Raw genomic sequence first — 27,072 nt, 5'->3', positions numbered from 1 at the left:
ACATGATCAGTAACAGACATACAAAGTCTGGCCTCCTGGTATGAATTTTATTGACCTCTGTCTCCCTCTGCCTCTTGTGGGATGGACAACAATTTTGCTTCCATTCACAATTAACTTCAAGCTTTCTTTGTCCCATAAAATGTGTGCTTCTTGACTTAAAAAAAAAAAAAAGATTTTATTTATTTATTAGAGAGAGAGAGCGCACAAGCAGGGGGAGCACAGAGGGAGAGGGAGAAGCAGGCCCCCACGCTGAGCAGGGAGCCCCACTAGGGGCTCGATCCCAGGACCCTGGGATCATGACCTGAGCTGAAGGCAGACGCCCAACTGACTGAGTCACCCTGGCGCCCCTTGACTTCTTTTTTGAACCTGCTGTACTGTCTGCCTGGTTCTCTCATCAAATGAGTTTAACGAAATTTTTAGTGAACGTCCATTTTCCTCAATCTGTATGGAAGTCACTTTTTTTTTTTTTTTTTAAAATTTGGCTAGTAGCTTTTTAAAACTCAACTTCCTCATTTGGAGAATGAGCATAATACCTCCTTCATGTTCCTTCCGGAGTTTTTGGAATTCATTGAATTATAATTACCTAGGTTGAAATAATACTTAAGAGCTGAAAATGTATGTTATCTCCTTTGGCATTCCTAGTATCTGGGAAAGAGAATCTGTACCAAAGTGCTCTTTAATGTAAAATACGAGACTAATAGGAGGTATTTTGTTCTTAGCAGACATGATCAGCCGTGCAGGAGCCGGCAACCTCTGACCTCATTTTGAAAGTGGCCAGAGTTCACCTTAGGTGGCGTCCAGAGTCAGAGGTAGAACGCTCACGTGCTGGGCAAACGGGGACATGATGGTTTCCGATTCCAGTGAAGAGGGTTAAAGGCGACTTTCTGGGCCCTTTGCCACTAGGGGTTCAGAGGTCAAAAGTGCATTCTCCACCAAAACATCCTCTGGTCTAAGACACAGTTGGTCCAGACACAATTATTTGCCACCTCTCCTGGCCTTTAGCTGTGCAGGCTGAGGTGGGCGGATACAGAGCAGGACTTCCAGAATACAAAATCCCACAGTGAATGTAAAGATTTGTCAAAATACTTAACGATTGCCAACACTTATTGGCTAGCTCTGTATCCTACTTTTTTTTTTTTCCACTCAACTTAACTTATTCCAGTTCCAAAATAGGACATATAAAACTTCCAAGTAGGAAGCTGAAGCTCAAAATGGAGGTCCCTACAGAAATGTTCTGTACCGGTTTTTAACAGTCCCGGCATTCTTAGTTTCCATTTCCCACTCTTTCTCCCTGACCTCAAAATGAACAGGTCCACTGAACCCCTTACTTATGAAACATTACTAATCCTGGAGGTTCCCAGGAAGGCAACTTGAATTCACCCAGTGAGAATCTAAAGATGTCCGTTTAGATACAGTCACAGGCTGCACAAGAGCTCATGAGGAGAGCATGTCCTGTCGCTGGGATCTGGAACCATTATTTTATGGAGAGACATGTCTTTATAAAGTGATTGAGTACAAGAGCTTAATAAGCGGAGATTATCTGTATTAACCTGGTGGGCCCTGGATACAATCACAAGTATCATTGTGAAAGAGAGAATTCAAGTATTTTCTAACCACCTATTTCATAATAGCTTTGCATTTTCTGTTGGTTACATGATTATTTTATGTTAAATGTTATGAAACAACTAGAAAATCGATCTTTTCCTCCAGACAATGTTTTCGACAGCAATTGTTGGTATATAGTGTCATTCTTTGACAAATACCTCTTTGGTATTTCCAAAGAGGTACAGAGATGATTGCATGATCAGACTCTTTTTTTTTTTCTTTTTTCTTTTCTTTTCTTTCCTTTTTTAACATTTTTATTTATTTACTTGTCAGAGAGAAAGAGAGAGCACAAGCAGGGACAGCAGCAGTCAGTGGGAGAAGGGGGCTCCCCACTGAGCAAGGAGCCTGATGTGAAACTCAATCCCAGGACCCTGGGATCATGACCTGAGCCAAAGGCAGGCACTTGACCAACTGAGCCACCCAGGCATCCCTGATCATACTCTTTCAAAAGCATGTGAACTTCTAGCCAGAGAATTGAGCTTTTTAATGTTGTTTAATTATGTGAAAAGAGGGCTTCCAGGTAATTGTAACATCCAAAAAGTACTCAAAAAGAGGATAAACTGTTTCCCTCATTTTCTTTATTTTCCATGGGTTAGTTCTAACTTCCAAACAAGAAGACTAATGATAAATAGATTCATGTATAGACAGTAAATGTATCTATTATCTGCTTTCCAAGCCATTAACTTACTTGGAAGAAGTTTTAAAAATTCATGGTATGTATAATTAGTTGACCATAACAGCTTTGAACCTTTCGGAGACTGCCTTGTTTCCACCTGTTAGAGTGGTAACCACCTGGGGAGAGAAAGATTGCCCTTCCAGTCCAGAATATCTATACAGGGAGGAAAAACCCTACATTTAGGAATTTGAAATAAACCTATATTAATAAGGCTGGAAATTCTTGGTACAACCCAAAACAGTGATAACAAAACTGCTTGGATTTCCACCTGATTAAATCTTTGGAACAAATGATTTCACTGATTTCTGCCTAAGATTTGATGTTGTTGGTCAAAACACAACCTACTAGTAATGTGTGCTAATCTTAAGAGAAATCTTTATACCAAATTATTAGGGCATAGCTTCTCTTTTAGCTTTCCTCCATGTCTAGAGATTCAATTCACCCTCCTTTTTCCCGAACTGAGAAAGAACTCGTGTGGGGGCTCTCTGACCTACGTAGACTAATACGTATTCATACTGTTTCTCTGGGAATGCCTTCACTTAAAGTGCAAACATATTTGCCCTGGAAGTTTACAACAGTTGTCTTACTCTTCTTTTTACACACTATTTAAGTAAAGTTGGTTCCTCGGACACTGATAAATTGTACTTATTTCATTCAGTGAGGATGACAGAACAATGCATTGATCCTTTTAAGCGGATGGCAGATAAATGCAGCTTGTTTTCTTTCTTTTCTTTTTTTAAGATTTTGTTTATTTATTTGAGAGACAGAGTGAGAGCAAGAGAGCTAGCCCAAGCAGGCAGAGGAAGGGGCAGAGGGAGGGGTGGGGGGAGAGGAAGAAGCACACTCCCCAGTGAGCAGGGAGCCCCATGTGGCACTCGATCCCATGACCCAAGGATCATGATCTTTGGTGAAGGCAGACATCTACCGACGGAGCCACCCAAGCACCCTATGGCTTGTTTGTCTATTTCAATATCATAGAACATCATAAAGTACTGGGATGTTGACACATCACATTTCCGACCAACCCATGGTCTTCACAGTTATGAAGGAGATGCACCATGACAGAGTTTCTCTGCAGGTACTGCATACATAGAGGAGGGGTTTCTCAGAGTGTGGTCTCTGGACCAGGAGATCAGCATTATCTGGGAACTTGTTAGAAATGTTCAGTCCTCACTCAGACCTCCTGCATTAGAAACTCTGGGGGCAGGCCCCCAGTCTGTGTTCTAGCAAGCCCCCCCAGAGGATTCTGAAGCAGGCTACATTGTTATAGTTTGAGAACTAATGACACTGTACATTCCTATCCAAAGGATAAGACTTATCAAGATATTAAGCCCTTCTTAGGCCTGATGCAATTATGGGTAAAACAAAAGGGGGTGGGGGAGAAGCTATACTTGACACTGACATTCTTCTTGGTTACCTTCTTGATTTCTTCTTAGAATAAGAATCTGTTGATGATAAAATTATGTTGCTTTATAGCTGAAACAAATTTAAATAAAGGACTTGAAATGAGAAGATGATCTGGTAAGGGGAGTATTTTTAGAGAAATTCTTTAACAGGAATCTGGGAAAGATGCACTATAGAAAGTCCTCAAAAATCTCCAAATTTTGCCACCAGGAGAAACTGAAAGAGACCCTCATATCTGCCTTTGAGATCAGATGCCAGTTAAGTGATGTGTTATTCTTTACCTAAGCAAACATCTGAAGATTCAAAAAACCCAGAATTCAATTAGAAAACTGTTAAATGTTGCAGTAAGACCCATAATAAGTATTATTGAATCGTGCTAAATTTTTTTTTACTGTGTAAAAAGTCAGTGCTATTGCCTTGTGGATTAAAAATAATGATCTCTTGGGAGAAGCAGCTAAAGAGTTTCAACATATAGCTCCATATAAAAGAAAAATCAAAGGACATGGAAAAACGTAGCTATAATTTTTGCCTAGGTTGGGGAAGCAGTGGCTTGGGGAGGGGTATAAAAAAATGGGAAGGCATTTGAGCTGGGCTCTGAAGTATGTAAAGATAGCTATATCTATCTATCTATCTATCATCTAACAACCAACTATCTCTATCATCTATTATCTATATTTGTATTTTTAAATATATTTAATATTTTTATTTCCTAATAAACTTTATTTTTAGAACAATTTTAGGACACAGAAGGTCCAGAAATTTCCCATATACATCTTGCCCCCACATGTGTATAACCTTTCCCATATCAATGTCCCCCACTAGAGAGGTAACTTGTTGCAATCAATGGACCCACATTGACACAAGGGGTCCCTCTTGGAGTCATACATTCTATGTGTTGGGACAAACTTGTGATGATATGGATCTACCATTATAGTATCATAGAGTAGTTTCACTGCCCTAGAAATCCTCATGCTCTCCCTATACATTCCTTCCTCCCCCCAGTCCAGATAACCAGTGATCTTTCTACTGTCTCCATAATTTTACCTTTCCCAGAATATCGTAGAGTCGGGATCATACAGCATGTAGTGTTTTCAGATTCACTTCTTTCACTTACTAAGTTTGCATAGTTTTATTGCTCATTCTTTTTTGTACTAATATTTCACTGTCTAAATATACCACAGTTCTATTTATCCATTCACATACTGAAGGACATCTTTGTTTGCGTCTAAGTTTTGGCAATTATGAATAAAGCTGCTACGAATAGGGGCACCTGTGTGGTTCAGTGGGTTAAGCTGCTGCCTTCAGCTCGGGTCATGATCTCAGGGTCCTGGGATCAAGCCCCGTATCAGGCACTCTGCTCAGCAGGGAGTCTGCTTCCCTCTCTCTCTTTTTGCCTGCCTCTCTGCCTGCCTCTCTGCCTACTTGTGATCTCTGTCATATAAATAAATAAAATCTTAAGGAAAAAAAAAGCTGCTATGAATATACATATGTCAGTTTTTGTGGGGACATAAGTTTTGAACTCCTTCAGGTAAATACCATAGAGCATGACTGCTAGATCAGATGATGAGAGTATGTTCAGTTTCATGAGAAATCAACAACCTGTCTTCCAAAGGGGCTGTTCTAGTCTGCATTCTTTCCAGCAATGAATCAGAGTTCCTGTTCCTAAACATCCTCACTCACATTTGGTATCAGTGTTCTGGATTTTGGCCATTCTAACAGGTCTGTAATGGTATCTCATTGTAGTTTTAACTTGCATTTCCCTGATGACATAGGACATGGAGCATCTCTTCATATGCTTATTTGCCATCTATATATCTTCTTCTTTGGTGAGGTGTCTCTTAAGGTCTTTGGCTCATTTTTTAATCAGTCTTTTGTTTAGTTATTATTGAGTTTTAAGGATTCTTTGCATATTTTGGATAATAGCTCTTTAAAAAACAAAAAAGATTTTATTTATTTGAGAGACAGAGATCACAAGTAGACAGAGAGAAAGAGAAGGAGGCTCCCCACTGGGAAGAGAGCCCAATGTGGGGCTTGATCCCAGGACTCTGGGAGCTGAAGGCAGAGGCTTTAACCCACTGAGCCACCGAGGCACCCCTGGTGATAGCTCTTTATCAGATGTGTCTTTTACAAATACATTCTCCTGGTTCATGGCTTTTCATTCTCTTGGTAGTGTCTTTCACAAGGCAGAAAATTTTAATTTTAATGAAGTACATTTATCAATTCTTTCTTTTGTGGATTGTGCTTTTGGTGTTGTCTCTAAAAACTCATCAACAGACCCAAGTTCATCTATATTTCTCCTAGATTAATTCTGGGAGTTTTAGAACTCCGAGTTTTACATTTATGTCTGATCCAGTTTGAGCAAATTTTTGTTGAATATATAAGGTCTGTGTCCAGATTCTTTTTTCTTTTCTTTTTTTTTTCTTTTTGCATGTGGATGTCCAGTTGTTTCAGCACTGTCTGTGGAATTTTAGACTGTCCAGCTAGAGTATGGAAAATAAAGACTTTGGTTAAGCATAATTCTCATCTCATCCCAACAATCTCTAGTGACTGAATTATACCAATATGTTGTTGAGACTGGCTGAGCTAAACCAGCTTTCTATTTCTACATGAGAAAGCTGAGAGAATCACTGTCTTGCTCAAGGAGACTCCACTTGTGAATGATAAAGTCAGATCAAGTCAGAGCTCAAATAGTCTTACTCCAAACTGAGGCACTGCTGGATACATTCAAAGGCAACTTAGAAACAAGTGTTTGGGGTCAGAAGGAGAGTTGAAGAGGGGAAGTAAAGATTAGGGGGTCATTTATAAATGTTACAGTTGAAGCTGAAGCCATGATTGGTTATAAGGCAAAGATCAATTAACAGGAACTAGTAAAAAAAAAATAGAATCCATAATAACCAAAATGTATCCTATATTCTGCTTTAGGGAACAATGAGATAAATTATAAACTTTTGATTTTTTTTTTAAACCCAACAATTTCTGTGGGAAGTCTTTAGAACAGTACTAATCCTAACGCCATCTATCATACGGTAAGACAAGATCTTATTCATTCATTTTTCCAACAAGTAGCTATTGAGCTCCTACTGTTTATCAGGTGGTGGGCTATAACAGTAAACAAAATAAAATTTCGGCTCTTAGGGACTTTGTTTTCTATTGAGAAGACATAAAAAAATAGATAAAAGAATATATGTCAGATGGTGATAAGAGCTTGAGAAAACGAATAAGAGGGATAGAATGATGGTGTGGATAGTAAAGGTGCAATTTTGTGTAGAATGCTCAAGAAGTCTTCACCGATAAACTGGCATTGGAGCCGAGGTTCACAAGAAGTGAGGCAGGGAGTCATGCAAATATCTGGAGGAAGATCATTATAGGCAGAGGGAACAGCCACTTCAAGGCTCCGAGGGAGCCTCTTGGCATGTTGTAGATACAAGAAGCCCCCCATGGATAGAACAGAGGGGTAGAGGAGGGTTGTGAGTGAGGAGGACAGAGGCCACAGAGGCTCAGATCAGCAGGGGCCTTCCGTCCTGCATACAGATTTAGGTTTCTCTCTGAGTTGAATAACCATGGGAGGGCTTTGCACAAAGCTGGGATATTATGTGCCATATGTCCTAGAAGGATCACACTGGTGGCTGTGTTGGGAAAAGACTCTAGGAGGCTGTGACAATGACCCAGTTAAGACAATCATGGCAGTGATGAGGTGTTGACACAGATGAAAGTGGTGACAAGTGGTTGGAGTCCAGATGCATTTCGAGAGTGAACTTACGGATAGGATGGGAGGGGTGAGAAAAGAAAAAGACGTGAGGATGACTGCAAGGTGTTTGGCTTGAGCAAGAGAAAGATGGAGTGCCATTTACTGAGATACAGAAAACAGTAAGTTTACTTATTTATTTATTTATTTATTTATTTTTAAAGGTTCTGTTTTATTTATTTATTTATTTTTTAAGATTTTATTTATTTATTTGACAGAGAGAAATCACAAGTAGATGGAGAGGCAGGCAGAGAGAGAGAGAGAGAGGGAAGCAGGCTCCCTGCTGAGCAGAGAGCCCGATGTGGGACTCGATCCCAGGACCCCGAGATCATGACCTGAGCCGAAGGCAGCGGCTTAACCCACTGAGCCACCCAGGCGCCCACAGTAAGTTTATTCTTAACTCTTAGTTCACACAACTTCCAGTTAAGAAGTGTACTTTGTTTTTTTTACTGCTCATGATGTTATATCCCTTTAGCAGGCATCTGTAGCCAATTCCATGGACGTGAACCTTGGAATCACTCTTGGTAAAGCCTCCCATCCTGCTACTAAGAGAGGCTAATGTGCCTATGCTTGCCTGCAGTGTCATTACAAAGGGTGTGAGTCACTGGCTTTAGAGTCTCAATTGTGCTTGTTAAAGGAAGTAGGAAGGGGGGCAGGGAGGGAGGAAGGAGGGAAAGTTAGCAACTACTTTATCCCATCTTTTAAAGACCATCCAGTCTATTTATGGTCCCCTTGAGGCAGGTGAAGACTTTTCAGTGGGAAAATTAATGTCACAAAGTGGTGTTATGTTAATGTTATGACATATCAAAATGTGTGGGCAGACGACGTCCATACCATAGCTTCAGAATGCAGAGTTCATATTTAAAACCCTTGAAGTACAATGGGTCAAAACTTTAATGACAATGTCCTTCATTCTTACATGATTTAATTGGTAGACTAGAAAGACAATGAAAGTGAGCTCTACCATGCTGAGTTGGTGTCCTTAATGATAAAGACATACAGTGTATTTGCAAACTGTCAATAACAAATCTTTAACTATGTGGTAAAACTCAAAATTACATTCCTGATTTTTTTTTAATGTTTCCATTTATGAGTGTCCAAGGACAGTCTTTTGCTATAATACAAACCTTCATTCCTTCTGTGGCTCCAAGCTGGCATTTCAGCATTGGACTCAAATTTTAGATCATAATATAATCTTCCAAATAAAATTGGAAAAGAATATGGTCACCTAAATTTAGTAAGATCAACGGAACTGCTTTTTATACAATATTCTGGATATTTCAAATCAATGAGCTTATACAAGTAAAGTAGAAATCAAACGTAAATTTTTTCTTTTGGTCCTTGACTTATGGCAGTGGTTCTCAATTTTGCCCTCTAGGAAATATATGATAATGTCTGGAAACATTTTTTGGTTGTCATAACTTGGAGGTTAAGATGTGCTACTGGCATCTAGGGGACAGCAGTGAGGGATACTGTTAAAGATCTTACTAATGCCCAGGACAGTCCCCACAAGAGTGATCTGGCCCACAATGTCAGTAGTGCTGAGGTTAGGAATCACTGATCGATGCCACTGCTCACAGTTTCTTCTACAGCTCATATCACAAGCCCATTCCTTTAAATGAGCCTCACAGTTCAACTGTTCAAGTCAATATCTGAGTGCAAAAGGTAGATTGGGACTATGATGTATTTCTAGGATGGGACAAACACATCACTTTCAGGTTACATGATTATTGGTTCTTCATTCCTTGAGTTGAAAGACCATAGGATTCCTTATTAGAAACTGGCAAGTGTGTCAGTATGAAGGCTTTTCACAAGCATACTGTCAAGGTTAGTGAATTTTTTTTTTAAGATTTTATTTATTTTTTTGACAGATATCACAAGTATGCAGAGAGGCAGGCAGAGAGGTGGGGGGTGGCGGCAAGCTCTCCATGGAGCAGAGAGCCCAATGTGGGCTCTATCCCAGGACCCTGAGACCATGACCTAAGCCGAAGGCAGAGGCTTTAACCCACTGAGCCACCCAGGTGCCCCATGGTTAGTGAATTTCTGAAAGATAATAGGCACCTTTGTTTTATTTCTAAGAACCTGATCTATTTACTCTTGTTTGGTCATTCCATTTCCATGGCTATTTATTCAGACGAATGACAACTACAACCAGTAATTCTAGATGTTACCACATTTAAATTGTAGCTTCCAGGTATCAATGAGATACACAGGGCCAGGGCACGATATTCTCTATAATGTGTGTGATATTTTGAAGAACGTGTTTTATTTTAATCTAGAATGGGCTCTGCCAAAACTTTTGCATGCCAAGTGGCTTAGGAAAAAAAAAAAAAAAACCTTTCTGCAATGTTAAAAAATGTTTTAAAATATTTTATTTAGTAGGGATAGGGTGGCTGGGTGATGGACATTGGGGAGGGTACATGCTATGGTGAGTGCTGTGAAATGTGTAAGCCTGATGATTTATAGACCTATACCCCTGGGGCAAATAATACCTTATCTGTTAAAAAAGAGAAATAAATGAGAAAGTAATGACAAGTGACATAAGTAAGAATATATATATATATATATATATATATATATATATATATATATATATATATATTTTAATTGGGATATAATTCACATACCACAAAATCCAGCCTTAATTTAAAGTATAGAATTCAGTGTTTCTTCAGTATATTCACAGAGTTGTGCAACTATCTGTAAGACCTAAGTTTAGAACATTTTCATCATCCTGTAAAGAAACTTCATGCCGATTAATAGTCACTCCATGTGACTATTACATGTACCCAGCCCCTCTCTTAGGCCTAGGCAACCACAAATGTACTTTTTGACTCTATAGATTTGACTACTCTCAATATCTCCTACAGAGGCATACCTGATTTAATTACTGGTTCTTTCACTTCACATAATGTTTTCAAGATTCATTCTTTTGGGGGTGCCTGGGTGGCTCAGTGGGTTAAAGCCTCTGCCTTCAGCTCAGGTCATGATCTCAGGGTCCTGGGATAGAGCCCTGAGTCAGGCTCTCTGCTCAGCAGGGAGCCTGCTTCCCTCTCTCTCTCTGACTGCTTCTCTGCCTACTCATGATCTCTCCCTGTCAAATAAATAAATAAAAATCTTCAAAAAAAAGATTTATTCTTTTGTAGCACATATCTGTACTTCATCTTTTTATATGTCCAAATAATATTTCATTATAAGTGTATACGCTTTCTCTATCCATCTGTCGTTTAATGGACATTTGGATTTTTTCCACCTTTGCCTACTGTAAAGAATGTAGGTGACAACAAGTTTTAGGATGGGGCTGGAATCCAATATGAGTGGTGTCCTAAGAAGAAGAGAGACATCAGGGGTGCAGGCCCTCGGAAGGGACACCACCTGAGGGGCAAGGGGAAAAGAATCCGTCTGCATGCCAAAGGGAAGCCTCAGAAGAAACCGGATCTACCAACACCCTGATCATTCCAATTCCAGCCTCTAGAGCTGTGAGAAACACATTTCTCTGCGGAAGTCAATCAGTCTCTGGCATTTTGTTCTGGCAGCTGTAGCAATGGACCAGAGGTGTATGCCTGGGAGCGGAACTGCCGGGTCTTAGGGTAGCTCTGTGTTTAACTTGCAGGACCGCCAGACTATTCATATACACGTCCTTGTATGGATATTTGTTTTCTTTCCTTTTTAGTAAATATATAGGAGTGACATCACTGGTATGTGAATGTTTAACTTTTAAGGAATGAACCAACTATTTTCCAAAATGACTGTACCATTTTTCATTCCCACCAGCAGTATAGGAAGGCTCCGGATCAGGGGTCTTGGTGAGTCAGTGGTCTTGGAAAACCTGACGACCCTGCCTGGTCCCCCCGAAGATGTTATCTACAGTGCTGAAAGACTCCAGAGAAATCAGTAACTCCTTGATCTTTATGAGGAAGACATACTGTTCTGTAAAGCGTGTGGTAAGCCAACAGCGTAGGTCTTGGGGAGAATGAAAGCAGGAAAAGGAGCGAATAAAGCAGTTTTTCATGGGGTTTTCTCAGCAGCCTTGCTTCAATATATTTATCTTTCTGAGTCTGATTTATTTCACTTAGGGTTCACTCTTGGTGGTGTGCTCTCTATGGGTATACGTATGTATAGTAACATAGCCACCATCGTAGTATCACACAGAATAGCTTCACTGCCCTAAAAATCCTCTGTGCCCTGCTTATTCATCCCTCTCTTCCCCTCCTCCAACTCATTATGGTTTTGATTTGCATTTTCCCTATTACTGTTATGCATTCTCTTTCTTTCCTTCCTTCCTTCTTTCCTTGTTTCCTCCCTCCCTCCTTCCTTTCTATCTCTGTTTCTATTTGTTTATTTGTCAGAGAGAGAGAGAGAGAGAGAGAGAGAGAGAGAGAATGAGCACAAGCAGGGGGAGCAGCAGGCACAGGGAGAAGCAGGTTCCCCGCTGAGCAAGGAGCCTGATGTGGCACTGGGTCCCAGACTTGTCTTCTCACGTGCTTGTTGACACTTACATACCTTTGTTTGCAAGGAAGGGAGATATAGGTACAGACTTTCAGTTATAAGGTAAGTAAGTTCCGAGACTCTGAAGCACCGCACGGTGAGTACAGTTAGCAATACAGTATTGTATACTTGTAACTTGCTGACAATAGATCTTAAGCTTTCTTACTACACACTCAAAAAGATGATTAATATGTGAGGTGGTGGGGTGTTATTATCTTCATAATCATTTCACAGGGTGTTTGTACATCAAATTATACTCTTTAAATAGACATACAATTATATTTGTCAGTTATTCCTCTTGCTAAAGCTGAGAAAAAAACCCTGCAAAGTTAAAATGCTACAATTTGTACTGATTACCTGATAATCATTTTTGAGGCCACACATTTAGTGTCACTATATTGTGGCAATACAAAATACTCCAGATATTTCTTTTAGATTTCTTATGCTTTCAATGTCTTCATTTTGAAATAAAAATATGTCTCTCAACAACACATGCAAATGCTTTGCCCACTTTCAAACTGGGTTATCTTTTTATTGTTGAATATCAGTGCTTTTTAAGGTCGAATTTGCTTCCAACTGGAGAGAAAAACAATCCATGATTTTGTCTAGTGTAGGGGCCCAGGGCAGGCTGCCCCAAGATGGGTCATTTTGGCAGGAGGATTATTGAGTTAAACAGCAATCAAACTTCAGCAGATTCGGGAAGAGCTCTTTACCTCCCCCTCACTACTGTCTGAAAGAATTTGGGTAGAGGATCTGCTGCAGGAAGAGAGCTATCATCATAGCTAACTACATTATCCTATGAACTGGCTAAGGCCTGTTTGGTTAAAGTCCTCTGTGTCCCATTGTTTCTCAGTGGCCCAGAAAACATTTACTCTTTTTCATCTTCCTGTGAAATGCATTTCATCCTTCTGATGTCCCGGACCCCAACCCCCTTCTCCTTAGTTCAGAATGACATGTATACCTCATTTTGCCTGTCTTGAAATTTCCATGTCTGGGTGGATTCTCCATTCATTCAAGATTAAATGTGACTTTCTCGGGGCGCTGGGTGGCTCAGTTGGTTAAGCGTCTGTCTTTGGCTCAGGTCATCCTCTCAGGGTCGCGGAATCTAACCCCTCTTTGAGCTCCCTGCTCAGTGGGGAGCCTGATTCTCCTTCTCCCTCCTTGAACGTGTGCACACTCTTTCAAATAAATAAAATCTTAAAAAGAATAAATAAATTTGACTTTCTCCAGTTAATTTGTCTCATGTCAACTTCTTAGTCCGTCTAGAAAGACCTTGAAGGGAACATGAAATTCTTGCTTCCTGACACTTGTGTGAGAGAAACCCAGTAAGACTTGATTATGCTGGAAGGTGGCCTCTTCAACAGATTCTCTGTCCCTTTGTATCTGCGATGCTCAGACAATGCAGTTGACTTGTGACTTCAGGGCAAATCCAAGAAACCCAAACAGCTCAACACAACATTAAATAAATCATAGAGATAAAAGTTAGTTTGTGTAACAGTTACTGATATCAAAATCAAAGAATAAGAATCAAACAGCACTTACTATCAAATATGGAACACACAGGAATAGTATAGTTAGAAGTGTGAAATGATTTCTCAGGGTCTATTAGGCGGGTCTCTTTAGTGAACAGGATTTTTGCAAATGTTTCAGTAGCCCACAACTCTGCTCTGATGTGAATCATGTTAATCAGTTATTCCAATGAATTATAATTCAACACCCTGCCCCCCATTTACCACACACCCAATGGAAGGTGATGCTTTTTCTACTGAAATCATTGCATTCTTGATAAAAATTTTTAAAATAGTTGCATTTTCTGTTTATTAACTTTTTAGAAAAGGAAACAGCAATGCCCCTTTATGGTATTATTCACTTGGGTAAAGAGATTCTGGAATTTAACACCATGCACTTTGGGAGAGAGAAAATAAAAACCTAAAATGGAAAATACTGTAAGTATTTAACTAAAGGACTTAAAAGAACCTTAGAGTTCACTTTTAGTTAGAAAATCCTAGCCTTTTCTTAAAATCTTTTAGGAACGATTTCACTATCTCCTTCGAGTACCTATTTTGTGTTCTAAACTTCCTTTCTTTCAAAATTATATTGGACACCATAGATCTCTCCTCTGCATTTAGTAGCAAAGGTGACTAGCTTCTCCCTACCACCTTGATCCAGAAATGAAACTCTTCAGCCTTCCTTGCCTGATGTATGAGAGCTCCCATCTCCATTTACATAGGTGACATGTGACTGCCATATATGTGGATGGGAATGAGGGTGTCACTATTGGTCCGCATATTAAATAAAAGGAAGCTTAATTTATCTTTTTATAAATAATCCTCCCATTCAATATAAGTTCTTTCCTTACCTTAATGGATCTCCTTGCCTGTTCCTCGAATGTGTCAGTGCCACACTGGAGGGCATGATGGACGCCAGTGGTACTCATTTTAAAAGGCTTTCTCCCTCTACCCCTGCAATCTTCATTCTTCATTGATATAAACAGGATATGTTTAAACATTTTTGGATATATTTTCCAAGAAATACTACAATGCTATTTAAAAGTGGCATCCAAGGGTGGTGTATGTATCAGGGTTTGATCAGAGACACAAAAGCGGCAGGAGAGCTATATTAAAGGATTTATTGCTTGTGATCATGGAGATTGGTTTGGCAAGTCCAAAGTCATAGGGCAGGCAGGAACTCTCAAGAAGGCAGGAGTGGAAGCTGCTGTCCACAGGTGGACTTTCTTCTGTAAGTTTCACTTCTGCTCCTAATGCCTTTTTGCTGATTGAATCAAGTCCATTCAGGTCCTCTAGAATAATCTCCTTTAACTTGGCTAACTATGGATTTTAATCATACCCAAAAAACACTTTCACACACACACACACACAAACCACTTTCATAACACCACACAGATTAATATTTGATTGAATGACTAAGACTGTGGTCTAACAGAGGTAACTCACACAACTCAACATCGCAGATGAGAGTTAATTATCTCCACGGTCACAGAGTAATCACAGAATAAATATCACTGTTTCATTTTAAATTCATATGGAGAGAGCTTTTGGTTTAAAAAGTCAGCTGCTATATGCAGCTCAACCATTTCTTTTTAAACAGTGCATGATGCAAAATTAAGTGGAAGTCATTATATACAAGATCCACCAAACTTGTATATATTGCTGCTGTTGTGTAGATTTTTTACCAGAAACTTTGGACTGTGATCAATAAAAATGTACATATAGAAAACTTAAAAGCATGGCTAGAAAATTTTTGCCATTTCCTCCCTTGATCTTTTTTTTTTTAAATTTATTTGATAGAGAGAGAGAGATCACAAGTAGGCAGAGGCAGCCAGAGAGAGGGGGAAGCAAGCTCCCCGCTGAGCAGAGAGCCCGATGAGGGGCTCGATCCCAGGACCCTGGGATCATGACCAGAGCCGAAGGCAGAGGCTTAACCCACTCACTGAGCCACCCAGATGCCCCTCCTCCCTTGATCTTAATGAACAAGTATTTAACTGAAGATATTTCAAAAATAAGCTATTGTAGTTGTTCAACTTTTTCATCTCAGGGCCTTGCATATACATCAAGATTATTGAGGGCCTTAGGGCTTTTGTTTATATGGGTCATGTCATTAGTTCAGGCTGCGATAGGGGCAGTGTACTCTCTCTAGGGAGCTGCAGACTGTATAGTTAGGAGAGCGGGGGTTGCCCTCTAAAGCTCATCTGAGGAGTCTCTTCCCCGCCCCCCACGCCCTCAGGAGACCGCTGAGTCCAGTTTAGGAGTGTTTAGGTAGGGGTATGGTAAGTACCCTTTTATATATAAACTACTTTTCTGATACAGAGACATATAGTCTCAAAACCAAGGGAGAACAGAAGAGATAGGAAGGAAGGACCGGTGGAAGAAATGAAGAAAGAAGAGAATTGTAAAGTGGTTTATTTAGTAAAGATCTTCATCTTAATGCTTGAAAGACCAAAACCATTTAAGAAGGAAACTTGCTCATCTTTTGCCAAATGCATAGAGAAAGATGGTGAGTAAAAATAATCATCCCTTTAAAAGAACTTACTGCATAAATTAGATGTCTGCTTATCTGAGTTGTTCTTAGCAACTTAATAGGAAGACAGAAGTGCTATGTATTTATTTGTAGCATATCATGCTGGTAAGCAATTATGTGGGAAGCAGGGTAGAATGGTCACTTGCAGAGTAAGAGCAGTAACCTGATTATCCATTAGAGACTTACAAAGTGAGATGCACTGAGGAAGTTTTAAGTAAATACAACATTCCACAATGATGCTTATTAGTTTAATAACTAACCACTGATAAACAATCTGATACAATAAAGCCAGATCAGGCACTAAAATACATTGTTTTCTTAAGCACAGGTTTGCATTTACCAAAGACATCTTTTTGTGACCGCCAAAGGGAAATATTTTCAACAAAATTAACAGACAATAATGCTCTCATCTTAGTGGAAATTTTTATGAAGAGTTTGGAAAAAATCACTGGATGCAGCACTTACTTCATTATCGGAAGCTGGGAAACAGAAGGCGTAACATGCCTTTGTAGTTCTGAGTACAGACTTAGGGATGTGGCAAATACAAACTAAACGGTCTTCCAAGAAACTAAACACAGGTAATTGCCATAGACATAATCTAAATAAACTGTTAATAAAGTGAGGAGAAGCTAGATTTCTAAGGAAATTTGGGGACATATATTTGCTCCATAAGGCAATGGAGGGGTCACTGATTATAATTGTGCTGGGATACAAATCACAGATCTGCAAAGATCTCACGCGTACTAAACCGGTCCTTGGTATCAGGGGTGTGGAGTATAAGTAAGAACAGGTTTCCAGGAGACACGAAGATACCAAAGGGCTTTAGAGGAAGACCCTTAAGACTGAAGGGGTGGGTTATTTGTTCAGAAGAAAGACAAGGTTAAACGAACAATTTCCTAACAATAGACACCTACACAAAGGATCATTATACAGATAAAGAAGGCTAACCTTTATTTCTAGTTTGCAAAAACAGGAGCTGCATACGTGAGCTGCAGCACAAAGGATTCAGTTTCACTATATCTATTTAACAAACAAAATCAGTCTTAAGTCACTGATACTAAATAATGGAATAGAATCCGAGGGATGGTGTGGGACCTTCAAAGACAAGAACGTGTGTCCCTGAAAGGCTGGCTGAAGGCAAGGTAAGACTTAAGTTCTCGTGCTATTTTCTGTGATACTGAGTGTTCTAGAATTCAGATGCAACACTGCACACCTATCACAAGACTAGGAATTCTCCTCAGATTACCAATTACCTGCAAATTCCTCCTCTAAAGGAAGGCTTTTAAGTGGTTCATATTCAACACTTAATGTGATAACATTCTTGTGGGGTTCACAATATAATAGATACATGGAGAGTCTCAAAAATTTTATAAAATATGTTAATTGGTCCTACTTTGAAGAAATATTATTAAAGATTAAATTTCCTTTACTAGAGTAGACAGGCTCAAAGTGCATTTCTTATACTGTACCGTTTTAATGACATTACATTTTTCTTTTGATATGCCAGTTAAAAATGATGAAATGACATGTTATTGGGGCAATTTTGCTTAAATTCTAGAAAAACTGAAATTACTTTTTAAAGTAGCCTCCATGCCCAACATGGGGCTCAAACTCAGGACTCTAAGATTTAAAAACTCACATGCTCTGACTCACATGAGTCAGCCAGGTGCCCCTGAAAAATATTTTTTATTTAATTTAACTATGTTAGGGGTGCCTGGGTGGCTCAGTGGGTTAAAGCCTCTACCTTCAGCTCAGGACATGATTCCAGGGTCCTGGGATCGAGCCCTGCATCCAGCTCTCTGCTCGGCAGGAAGCCTGCTTCCTCCTCTCTGCCTGCCTCTCTGCCTACTTGTGATCTATGTCTGTCAAATAAATAAATAAAATCTTAAAAAAAATTAACTATGTTAAATTAAAATTAGTTTAATTAATTGAATGATTAAGGTCATTTAGCATAGGTGATTTTGGCATTTCAAAAAAGCTATTCTGGAGTTTAATAAACAAAGAATTCAAGCACACTAAATCTTTAATGCACTAAATCCAGTAAATGAGAGCAGAAGAAGATTTAAAAGACACTGTTCCTCTGTCCACTTGAAAGGGCAGATTAAGTTGATAGCTAATTAATCATGCTTTGCTCAATTCCATTCCTAACTAGTTTGATGAATACTGTGAGTTTGATAATTATTCGTAAAATATTTGTGGTTACATGCTCAATTATCATGTTGCTAGTTTTTAGTTTGTTGTTATTACTATGACCTGAAAAGAAGGAATCCCTAAAAACCAAACAGATGGATCATTCTGCCGCAATCACACACTAAGAGAAAAACTGAAACTACAATAAACAGTGAAGCTATCTGGGTTTAAGGCAAAGGATTACGGAATTAGCATATGTATTTTACATTGTATCTACCCCATCTCTTCAGTCCTAATAAACTCACTTGGATTCACCTAACAGAGAATGCTTCCCCAGAGCCAAACACACTGAAACTCTTGAAGGACTGTTATGATCTCATTTCTTCTCACAGGTTCATTAGTACAGCAGCCACTTCAGAACTATTTGTGAGCACAGTGATGGTTCAGAAAATACAAAATGATTGAAGTAGGAAACTTGGCTTTGTTTGCAGCCAAGAAGATGTGGCATTAGATCTGTATTTGTGTTGAACGACTGTCTGGAAGAATTACCACAACTGGGGCGTCTGGGTGGCTCAGTGGGTTAAAGCCTCTGCCTTCGGCTCAGGTTATGATCCCAGGGTCCTGGGATAGAGCCCCACATTGGGCTTTCTGCTCAACAGGGAGCCTGCTTCCTCCTCTCTCTCTCTCTGCCTGCCTCTCTGCCTACTCATGATCTCTGTCTGTCAAATAAATAAATAAAATCTTAACAAAAAATTACCACAACTGTTTTGAAGAAATAATAAATGTCTATAAAATATGGAATCTTACAGTATAAACAATTTTGACACCTTTTGTTGAGAGACCAAAACAAAAAAAAAAACAAGAAAATAGACTGTATGTTGTTTGGCTCAGAAATTAACAAATCCCCAAATTTCAATTTCCACTAAAATATTTATTTAATGATATCTTACAGAAATAAATAAGAACAGTTTTTCTCTAATACAGATAGGTATTATTTATATATATATATTTTTCCTTTTTTACAAAATCGAAGCATATCAAATTGTTTTCCCTAAAACTTTAGCTCAAAAAGGAATACTAGGAAAAAAACAGAAATACTGAAATATGCTCATCATTAAATTACAACCATGGGCCCTTCTGAATCTCAGCATGACTTAAGATTTAGAGAAAGACCATGAGACTGGGAGTCAGGGGACCTGGGCTCCACTCTTTCCTTGCTACGTGCCATAAGCACAGTTCTCTGTATTTCTGAACCTTGGTTCTCTACCTTTAGAAGGGGAATGTTGTTAGTTATATCAACTTCACAGGATTGTTGGGCAAATTAAAGCTGAATGTGAATGTACAGGAAAGCTCTTCATAATATGTAAAGAGCTACAAAAATAATAGTTTTGTTTAATTTCATATAAAAGAATCAATGCATATCTTCCTTCAACTGCAGAATAAGCACCAGAAATGTGTGTGTATTTTCTTCAGTTGAATTATGTCACCCTATAAGCCTAGAATAAGAAAATGCACCTTAACTAAGCACCAAAGCTTCTTGGACAAATGTGATAGAAGGGATATTTCTATTACAGTTTTCTGGGCAGCTAAGTAGGAGCTAATGAGTCCTGAGGGTCATTTAAAACTCTGAAGGCTCAAAGAAAACAAAACAAGAACATTTGTATTACATCAAATGGCTAGGATAAAACAAGCTACTCATTATTTAGTGATTTAAAAGTCCATTAATTCTTCACAGAAGAAGAAACACTCAGTTGTTATCGGTTACAATTATTTGCTTATGTAAATACGACATTCTCTTGTTCCAAAGATCAAATACTAGTCCTTGAGAGAGGTCCTAGTGAAATAAAATAACAAATATCACAAATTTAGATATTAGTGGTTAAAAGTCTAGTTTCCAAGGACACAGGAAAAGAAACCATGACATCAGTATAATAATTATTTAAAAAAAAAAAAAAACCAAAACCCTGCCATACTTCCATGTTATAATGATTAAGAGCTAAAATTATAAAAACTGCAATATTTACAGAAACATCAGTCTTAAAGTATGTAAAAGCAATAAGGAAAATTAAAAGTAGAAAAAGCAGTTTAGCTAACTTTATGATAAACATGAATACACTTAAAATGCTATTTAAAGTTCACTGCTTACACCGACACTACTTAACACATCACAGAAATAAGAAAAGTGTTCAATGTTTCAATTTTTAGTAGCAACATATAGAGAAAATAAATTCTTGTCTAATATTAACTTATTGTTAGGAATTGTATTACTGTAAAGTTACTATGCATGGAGTTATAGTCTAAAGCTACTTAAATAACTAGGAGTTAATATAATTCACCATCCACTTAAAATATTACTACCAAGATACTGGTGAATCATGTGCTAAAGATACTGAAGGCCCTTCCAAAACTGAGATTTAAGTGGGTCAAATATACCAGGTAGTACCAAGCTAGACAAGTTTAATTTCTCCCTTACTCCAACTCTTTTCAAGAGTGATCTTATCAAAAGTACACATTACCTCTTAATTCTCTTGCCTCATCAGATACAGATATTCTTTGGGACAAAAATAAATGTTTTCCCAGGAGTGTAAAATTAAAAATCTTTATAGATCTTTTGGAAACAAGACACCTGGAAAGGACTCAGTAACTACTAGGACACCGTACAACTGAAAAAAGAAAGAAATTCATCCAATGAAGAATAGTATTTACTGACATCTACTGGATTTTTTACTTATAACTTTGCTCTATAAGCTATGAAAATTTTAAATACATCAAAGTCTGTGGACTGAACCAAGTGTACTTCATTCAAGTTCTTCAGTTTCTTTGGTAAAAAGGTCTGCCAGATCAGCCAAAGTTAAGACGGAGGCCTCTGGATGCTTCACTGATGAGTTTGTGTGACTGTAGGATTTTTCCAAGTGAGTAGAGTCAGAAAGAAACCAAGGAACAAATGATTACATTTGTGTTATATTTATTAAGACATAATGATATTCAGAATATTCTTGTAACATGAAAACATTCCCTCGTCAGTATTTGTGAGAGCCACATGAACCTCCAAGGACAAAGTCAGTAATAGGATCACTATTACACCTCATCAAAACTAGCCAAGACTTCTGTATAGCACTTTCAGGCTTTGTTAAAAAAATGTCCTTTTCTCTTCACAATTCCTAAAACAAAGAAACAAAACCCATACCAACTGCTACTAAGGCTCTCACTTTAGAATGTGCCTTCTTACTTCCCAAAGTTATTGTATTTCAAGAGAACTTCAACAGCTCTTCTAACTGCTATTTTATTTAAGCAGCTTAACTATAATCGCTGGATTCTGTTACACATGGAAACAACATTGACAATAAAAAGCCTCATGTCTGATGCAAACAGCTACATAGTTGACTCTCTGCTTCCCATAAACCATCAATGGAAGATTTCTGGTTTCCAATTGCTTTTTCGCTATGCACAGTGCCTCTGTAGAGACATCCCCCCAAGGCAATCATTCCTCTGTATCTGCCAACCATACCTATCTCGTAAGGATGTAGTGAAGCAATGGTTTATGTTTTCAAAATGACTTGGAAGAAATTTACGGAATACATATTAGAAAGTTTTACAGTTCTAAAATTAAGTTTTTAACATTAAGCCTCCTCTGGTCTCCCTGCTTCTGTTCTGCCTTTGGAATGAATATCAAAATCACCAGCTGAGTTTAAGTCCAGATCTTCCTATGTGCACATGACTGACATATGTGATGTATAAAGCAACACTGTTAAGTTTCCTTTTATAGACATCCGAATTTTAGGGTGGGCATAAAGATAGATTTCTTTAAAAAGTAATCCAGTATGGCAAAGAAATGTAGGGCGGTTTAAATATTTTTAAACATTATAATCACTATTAATATATGAAATCAAATATAGGATGTCTAGAGCATTAGCTGGGAAATTCTAGATAGGTAAAATGTCCTATCTTGCTTTTAAAAGTATCTGGTCATCTAAGTGAAGGAGGCCCAAACACTTGCATAACCGTATACAAACCGGAAACACCCATGAGCTGGTAGGAAATTGTTACCGACCTCTTCTCAGCAGTTTTCAGCATTGCTTGCATTCTTTCTTCTATTGTTGCCTTAATTAAGAATCTGTGTACAATGGTAGGTCTAGAAGGCACATAATAATGATAAGGTTAAAAACCTCTTAAAGCCAACTAGAACAAATAAGACTTCCCCTATTATATGCTATATTCATCAGTCATGTGGTGCCCACTGCGACAGCTGCTAATCAAGGTGCTGGGGGCGGGGTCAGCAGTGAATAAAACTAGTCTTAATGAACTAACATTCTAATGAAGGGAAATGCACAATAAACACAGAAACTGGATGGTACGTTTAACGCCATGAGGAAGCTCACATATGAGCCGCGACACGACTAATGGGAATGAGGCTACTAAGCCAAGAAGCAGGAAGAGCATCCCAACAGAAGCAACAAGAACCAAAGGCAAGCTCTGGGGGAAGAGAACATGCTTAGAACAAGCCTAAAATGCTCAAAGGCCAGAAAGAAGCCTTGCAGGGCAGAAGTGTATTGTAACGGAGGGCTAGAGAGTGGAAGTGAGATTGGAGAGCAGCAGGGAGCACATGCTGTAGGGTCTGGAGGGATATGGCAGGAATCTGGATTTTATTGTGGTTATGAGGGGAAGCCATCTGTGGGTTTTATGCATGATTTGATTTACACTTGAGTTTGCTTTAGACATCACTTTGGCTATTATATGGGTGATGGACTGTTAGGTAGCAGAAGTGAAGGCCAAGAAGCCAGTTAAGGAGTTCTGCAGGAGTCCAGGTAAGAGGGTAGGCTGTGCTCTGGTTGTATCAGTGGAAACAGTAAGTAGCAGGAAGTCTGGAGTATCTTTTCCAGGTAGAGTTGGCAAGACTTCAGTGACGGTTTCGATGTGTGGCATGAAAAGAGGAAGTATAGAAAAGCCCTAGATTTATGGTCTGAGAAACTACAGATGAGAGAGTCAGATTATAAGATGGGGAGGGCTGGGGGGGTGGGAGTACAGTGGGAATACACTTTCTTTTACCATGTTCGACTTTACCATGAGTTTTCCATTAGCCAGGTATCCAAGGGGAGGGGCAGTCCAGATGTGTGTGAAGCAACAGAACGGGGTATGTGAGTCTGAGGCAGGAGCTGAAGGGGCATGTCTGGACTGGGGACAAATGTCTGAGAGTCATCCACATGTAAATGCTACTTAAAGCTCTAGGACTGGATAAGCTCATCTAGGAAGTGTGGGTGAGAACAAAATCCTCAGGGACCATGGGCAAGAAGCAGGTTATTAATAACATGAACTTCATTTCCGTGGTACAGTGAGGACAAAGCCCAAACAGAAAGGCTGAGAGGGGAGGGTTAAGGAAGGGGAGGTGGTGGTGGAAGGTAGGGGAGTGTTTTTGAAGACAGATAATATTAAGACATATTTATGTGGTCATGTATTACAAGAGGAATGTCCTTGAGAATATGAGAAGGGATGGGACCCATGACATTGGAATGGCTGGCTTTTCAAAAAAAAAAAAAAAAAAAAGAAAAGAAAAGGGACACTTCTCCCACTGTAATAAAAGGGAAGGACGTACTGTGCCTTTCTGCTTATTGCTACAGATGAAATATCTATACCCCTACCTACAACCACTCATGCGCTCGAGCATTATTCCTGCACTCTTTCCTCACTCTTGCTTCACTCGTTCTCTGTTTCTAATGAATCACTCCATTATTTCTTCCATATGAAAGGAAACAACAACAACAACAGACCTCTTGATCCCATACTCTTCCTTTTCTCTGCTCTTTGCAGGAAAACTGTTCAAAATACAAGTCCTACCAGAGATAAAGAGGCAGGAGTGCACCATGCTTAGAAGCAGCGACTGGGGAGGCAGAGCAGCTGTGTTTGAAACCCGCTACCAGTTTTGCTAGCTATGTGACCTTGGACAAGTTACTTAACCCCTCTGTTAGGTGTTTATTAATAAATAAATAAATAAAATCCTCTTCTCTCTGATACTCACATCAAGACATCGCCTCCACCACTACGATCTCTATGCTGCTAAATCTATGGGTCAATTCTCGATCTTTATCTTACTTGACTTCAGGAATCTTTCTTCTGGTTTTCTTCCTTACTCATTGTTTGATCTTTATCTGTTACCTTGGCAGGTTCCTTCTCTTCTCCCACAGCCTTCAACTTTGTGTGCTCTGGAGTCCAGTCCCTGGTCCTCTTCTCTACCTACACCTATTCCTTAGGTCATCTCACTCAGTCCTGAGACTTGAAAATACCATTTTATGCCATTGATTTTCAAATGTATCTCTAGCACAGACTTCTGAACTCGGACTTGTATATACAATAACAGAATAGCTATCTCCATTTGTCTAATAAATACCGGGTAAACATCTCAAATTTCTATTTAAAATAAGTTTCTGTTTTCCCTCACCAAACCTGCTCTACTCTGTAGTCTTCCCCAGCTCAGCTGAAAGCTACCTCATCTTCCAGTTATCTAGGTCAAAAACCACGGTACTGACCTTGACTTGCTCACGACCCATGTCCAGTCTATCCACATGTAACTACTGCTTCTACCTTTGAAGTATGTCTAGAACCTGATCACTTCTCGCCATTTCCACTGCTGCTACCATGGTCCAGGTTGCCTTTAACTCTTAACCAGGACTATACAACAGTGTCTTAACTGTTCTCCCTGCTTCCAGTCTCCTGGCCCTGCACATAGCACTCAGAGCGATTCTCTCAAAACTTAAGTTAGAACTTGTTGCTTCTTTGCTCAAAGACTTGCACTGGCTCCTTATCTTATATACACAGTGAAAGCAAGGTCCTCATAGCAACCTCCTAGGCCCTATAAAACCCCCTCTCCTACTTTCTAACTTCATCTCCTATTTTCTCCTCTTTGCTTATTCTGCTTTAGCAACTCTGGCTCCTTGCTATTCCTCAAATGTACCTTCTGACCGAGTCTTTGCACTGTGTGTGATCTTTGCTTGAATATTATACCCAATGACATTTGCATGGCTTTCTCAGCTCTTTCAAGTCCTTGTTCAGATGTTAACTTTTCCACAAAAGCTCGCACGCCAGGTGGTTCAGTGGGTTAAGCTTCTGACTCTTGATTTTGGCTCAGGTCACGATCTCAGGGTTGGGAGATCAAGCTCCAAGTTGGGCTCTGTGGAGCCTGCTTAAGATTCTGTCTCTCCCTCTGCTCCTCCCCCCTCTTTATTTTTCTCCCTCGCTAAAATAATATCTTTTATGCCAACCTGCTCAGCCAAATATATATTTTTTTCTCTTTTAAACAGAGATCAAGACCTGAACTGAGATCAAGAGTCAGACATTTACTCAACTGGGCCACTCAGGGGCCCCTAGCCAAATCTTAATCCTCCTTACCCTGCTCTACTTTTCAAGCTCCTAACAGCATATATTTTACTTACGTTATTGTTTACTATCTGTCTCTCTACCAACTGTCATAACTAGAAATTAAGTTCCATGAGGGGATCTCAGAAGGTGTTCAATAAAAATTTATTGAATAAATATGGGGGTATTGATGCAGGTAAACTGTTCAAACTGGTGATGAAAAGATGAGACCTTATTTGTTTTCCATGTATGAGGCAAGACTTTCATCAGTGGGGCAGGAAGTTATAGAAGACTTTTACGATAGCCTCTTCAGAAAGTGGAAAAATCTATCTACTAGGGAAGCACGGGTAATGCTGAATGGCCTTTTTAGACTGTGGTCTTACATCTGACCGGAACCCAGTCTACGCTTTGGAAAACACTGATAAGAAAAGAAAGTGGTGTTTAAAAATATAAGAAAAAAAAAAAACAAAAACAAACCAAAAAACAAAAACCAAATAAACCCCCAAACCAAATAAAATATAACTGCATTTTAAATGACACTCCATAGTACTTAGAACAAGTGTGTTTATTACAGTTATGTTACTTTGCCATTATTTTACTACAGGTTTGTTTGATGAACATGTCTCTTCTGCTGAAAACTAAAGTCCTCATTTATTATCCAGGCAACTGCTTCCAGAGCAATCCAGTTTTTTGAGTAGGTCATACGAAGATGGCATCTATTGTCACTCCTCTCCACATACTCTATACCTCAGCAATGCCAAACTCCTTATGGCCCCTAGGAAAATCATGGTGTTTATCTCCTCTGCGTTCTTGCACATGCAACTCTCTCTTTAGCTGTGTGAGCACCTTTTCCAGCCCAGCTTTGAAAGAACTTTTCCTTTAAGATTCAACAAAATGAAGCCTTTCCTGACTCTCTAGGCATAACCGACCACTCCCTTCTTTTATTACCACAGTACTTCTTTGTATTTTTGTACATTCTATTGCCATATTTCTTGTACTACACAGTGACCTCCTTGGGGGAACAGATTATGTCTTCCTCAGTTTGAGTCTTCGGTATCTAGCATAATGAGTGACATATAGTTGCCACTCAATATTTATTTAATGACTACTCAATATGGGTGTTTTTTAAACATTCAAGGTATCTAACGTCTAGGAGGTAATACACTAAGAGGTCTTATGAAAGATAACTGTCTATTTTGATATTTGAATAAAAGTAGTAGCTATTACACAATATACACTATTAGGTTTGGGCCCAGTATTAGGCTGAGCCTTAACTAAAACTAAATATGTCTTAGAATAGACCTAAGGGACTGACTTTTTCTAAGTGGAAGAATTTAAAAAGGAGTCATGAATGAAATATGCCTTCTTTTAAATACAGGTTATTTTACACAATCAAAAATCAATTCTATCAAAGTCATGATGGATGCCTTCAACTCTGCAGCTATCTTAAATATTTTAAGGAGGTGATCAGGATAGACTGAAGGGGGAAAGACAAAAATCTGGGAGAATTTGGGGATTTGCTGTTTGGAGGAGGGAGGGTTGGAAATCTCAAAATGTCTTTTGGTCATATACTTGAAAACTTAGTAAATAAGTGATTAAAAATGAATAGGTTGTAATAAACATAAATGAGTTTAAATAC

The 27,072-nt window shown here is 39.0% G+C and overlaps 1 protein-coding gene across 4 annotated transcripts in view; it reads right to left on the bottom strand.

Moving 5' to 3' along the window:
- Positions 1-18,990: 18,990 nt before the first annotated feature.
- SHPRH (SNF2 histone linker PHD RING helicase) overlaps positions 18,991-27,072 on the bottom strand; it is an 88,912-nt gene continuing 80,830 nt past the window's right edge. For 3 of the 4 annotated variants that reach the window (XM_032339308.1, XM_032339309.1, XM_032339314.1), the window contains 2 exons: positions 22,138-22,218; positions 18,991-20,981 (listed from right to left, as the gene is read on the bottom strand). In XM_032339308.1, coding sequence (XP_032195199.1) covers positions 20,885-20,981; positions 22,138-22,218 — 178 coding nt within the window. In that variant the 3' untranslated portion in view covers positions 18,991-20,884. Of the gene's footprint in view, positions 20,982-22,137; positions 22,219-25,980; positions 26,209-27,072 lie in introns of those variants that run through there. The other variant, XM_032339310.1, reaches the window with a different exon arrangement.

The sequence above is a fragment of the Mustela erminea genome, chromosome 4, assembly GCF_009829155.1.
Source record: "Mustela erminea isolate mMusErm1 chromosome 4, mMusErm1.Pri, whole genome shotgun sequence".
Lineage (NCBI taxonomy): Eukaryota > Metazoa > Chordata > Mammalia > Carnivora > Mustelidae > Mustela > Mustela erminea.
Note: the sequence above shows the minus strand (reverse complement) of the source record. Positions and strands in the feature narration are given on the sequence as shown.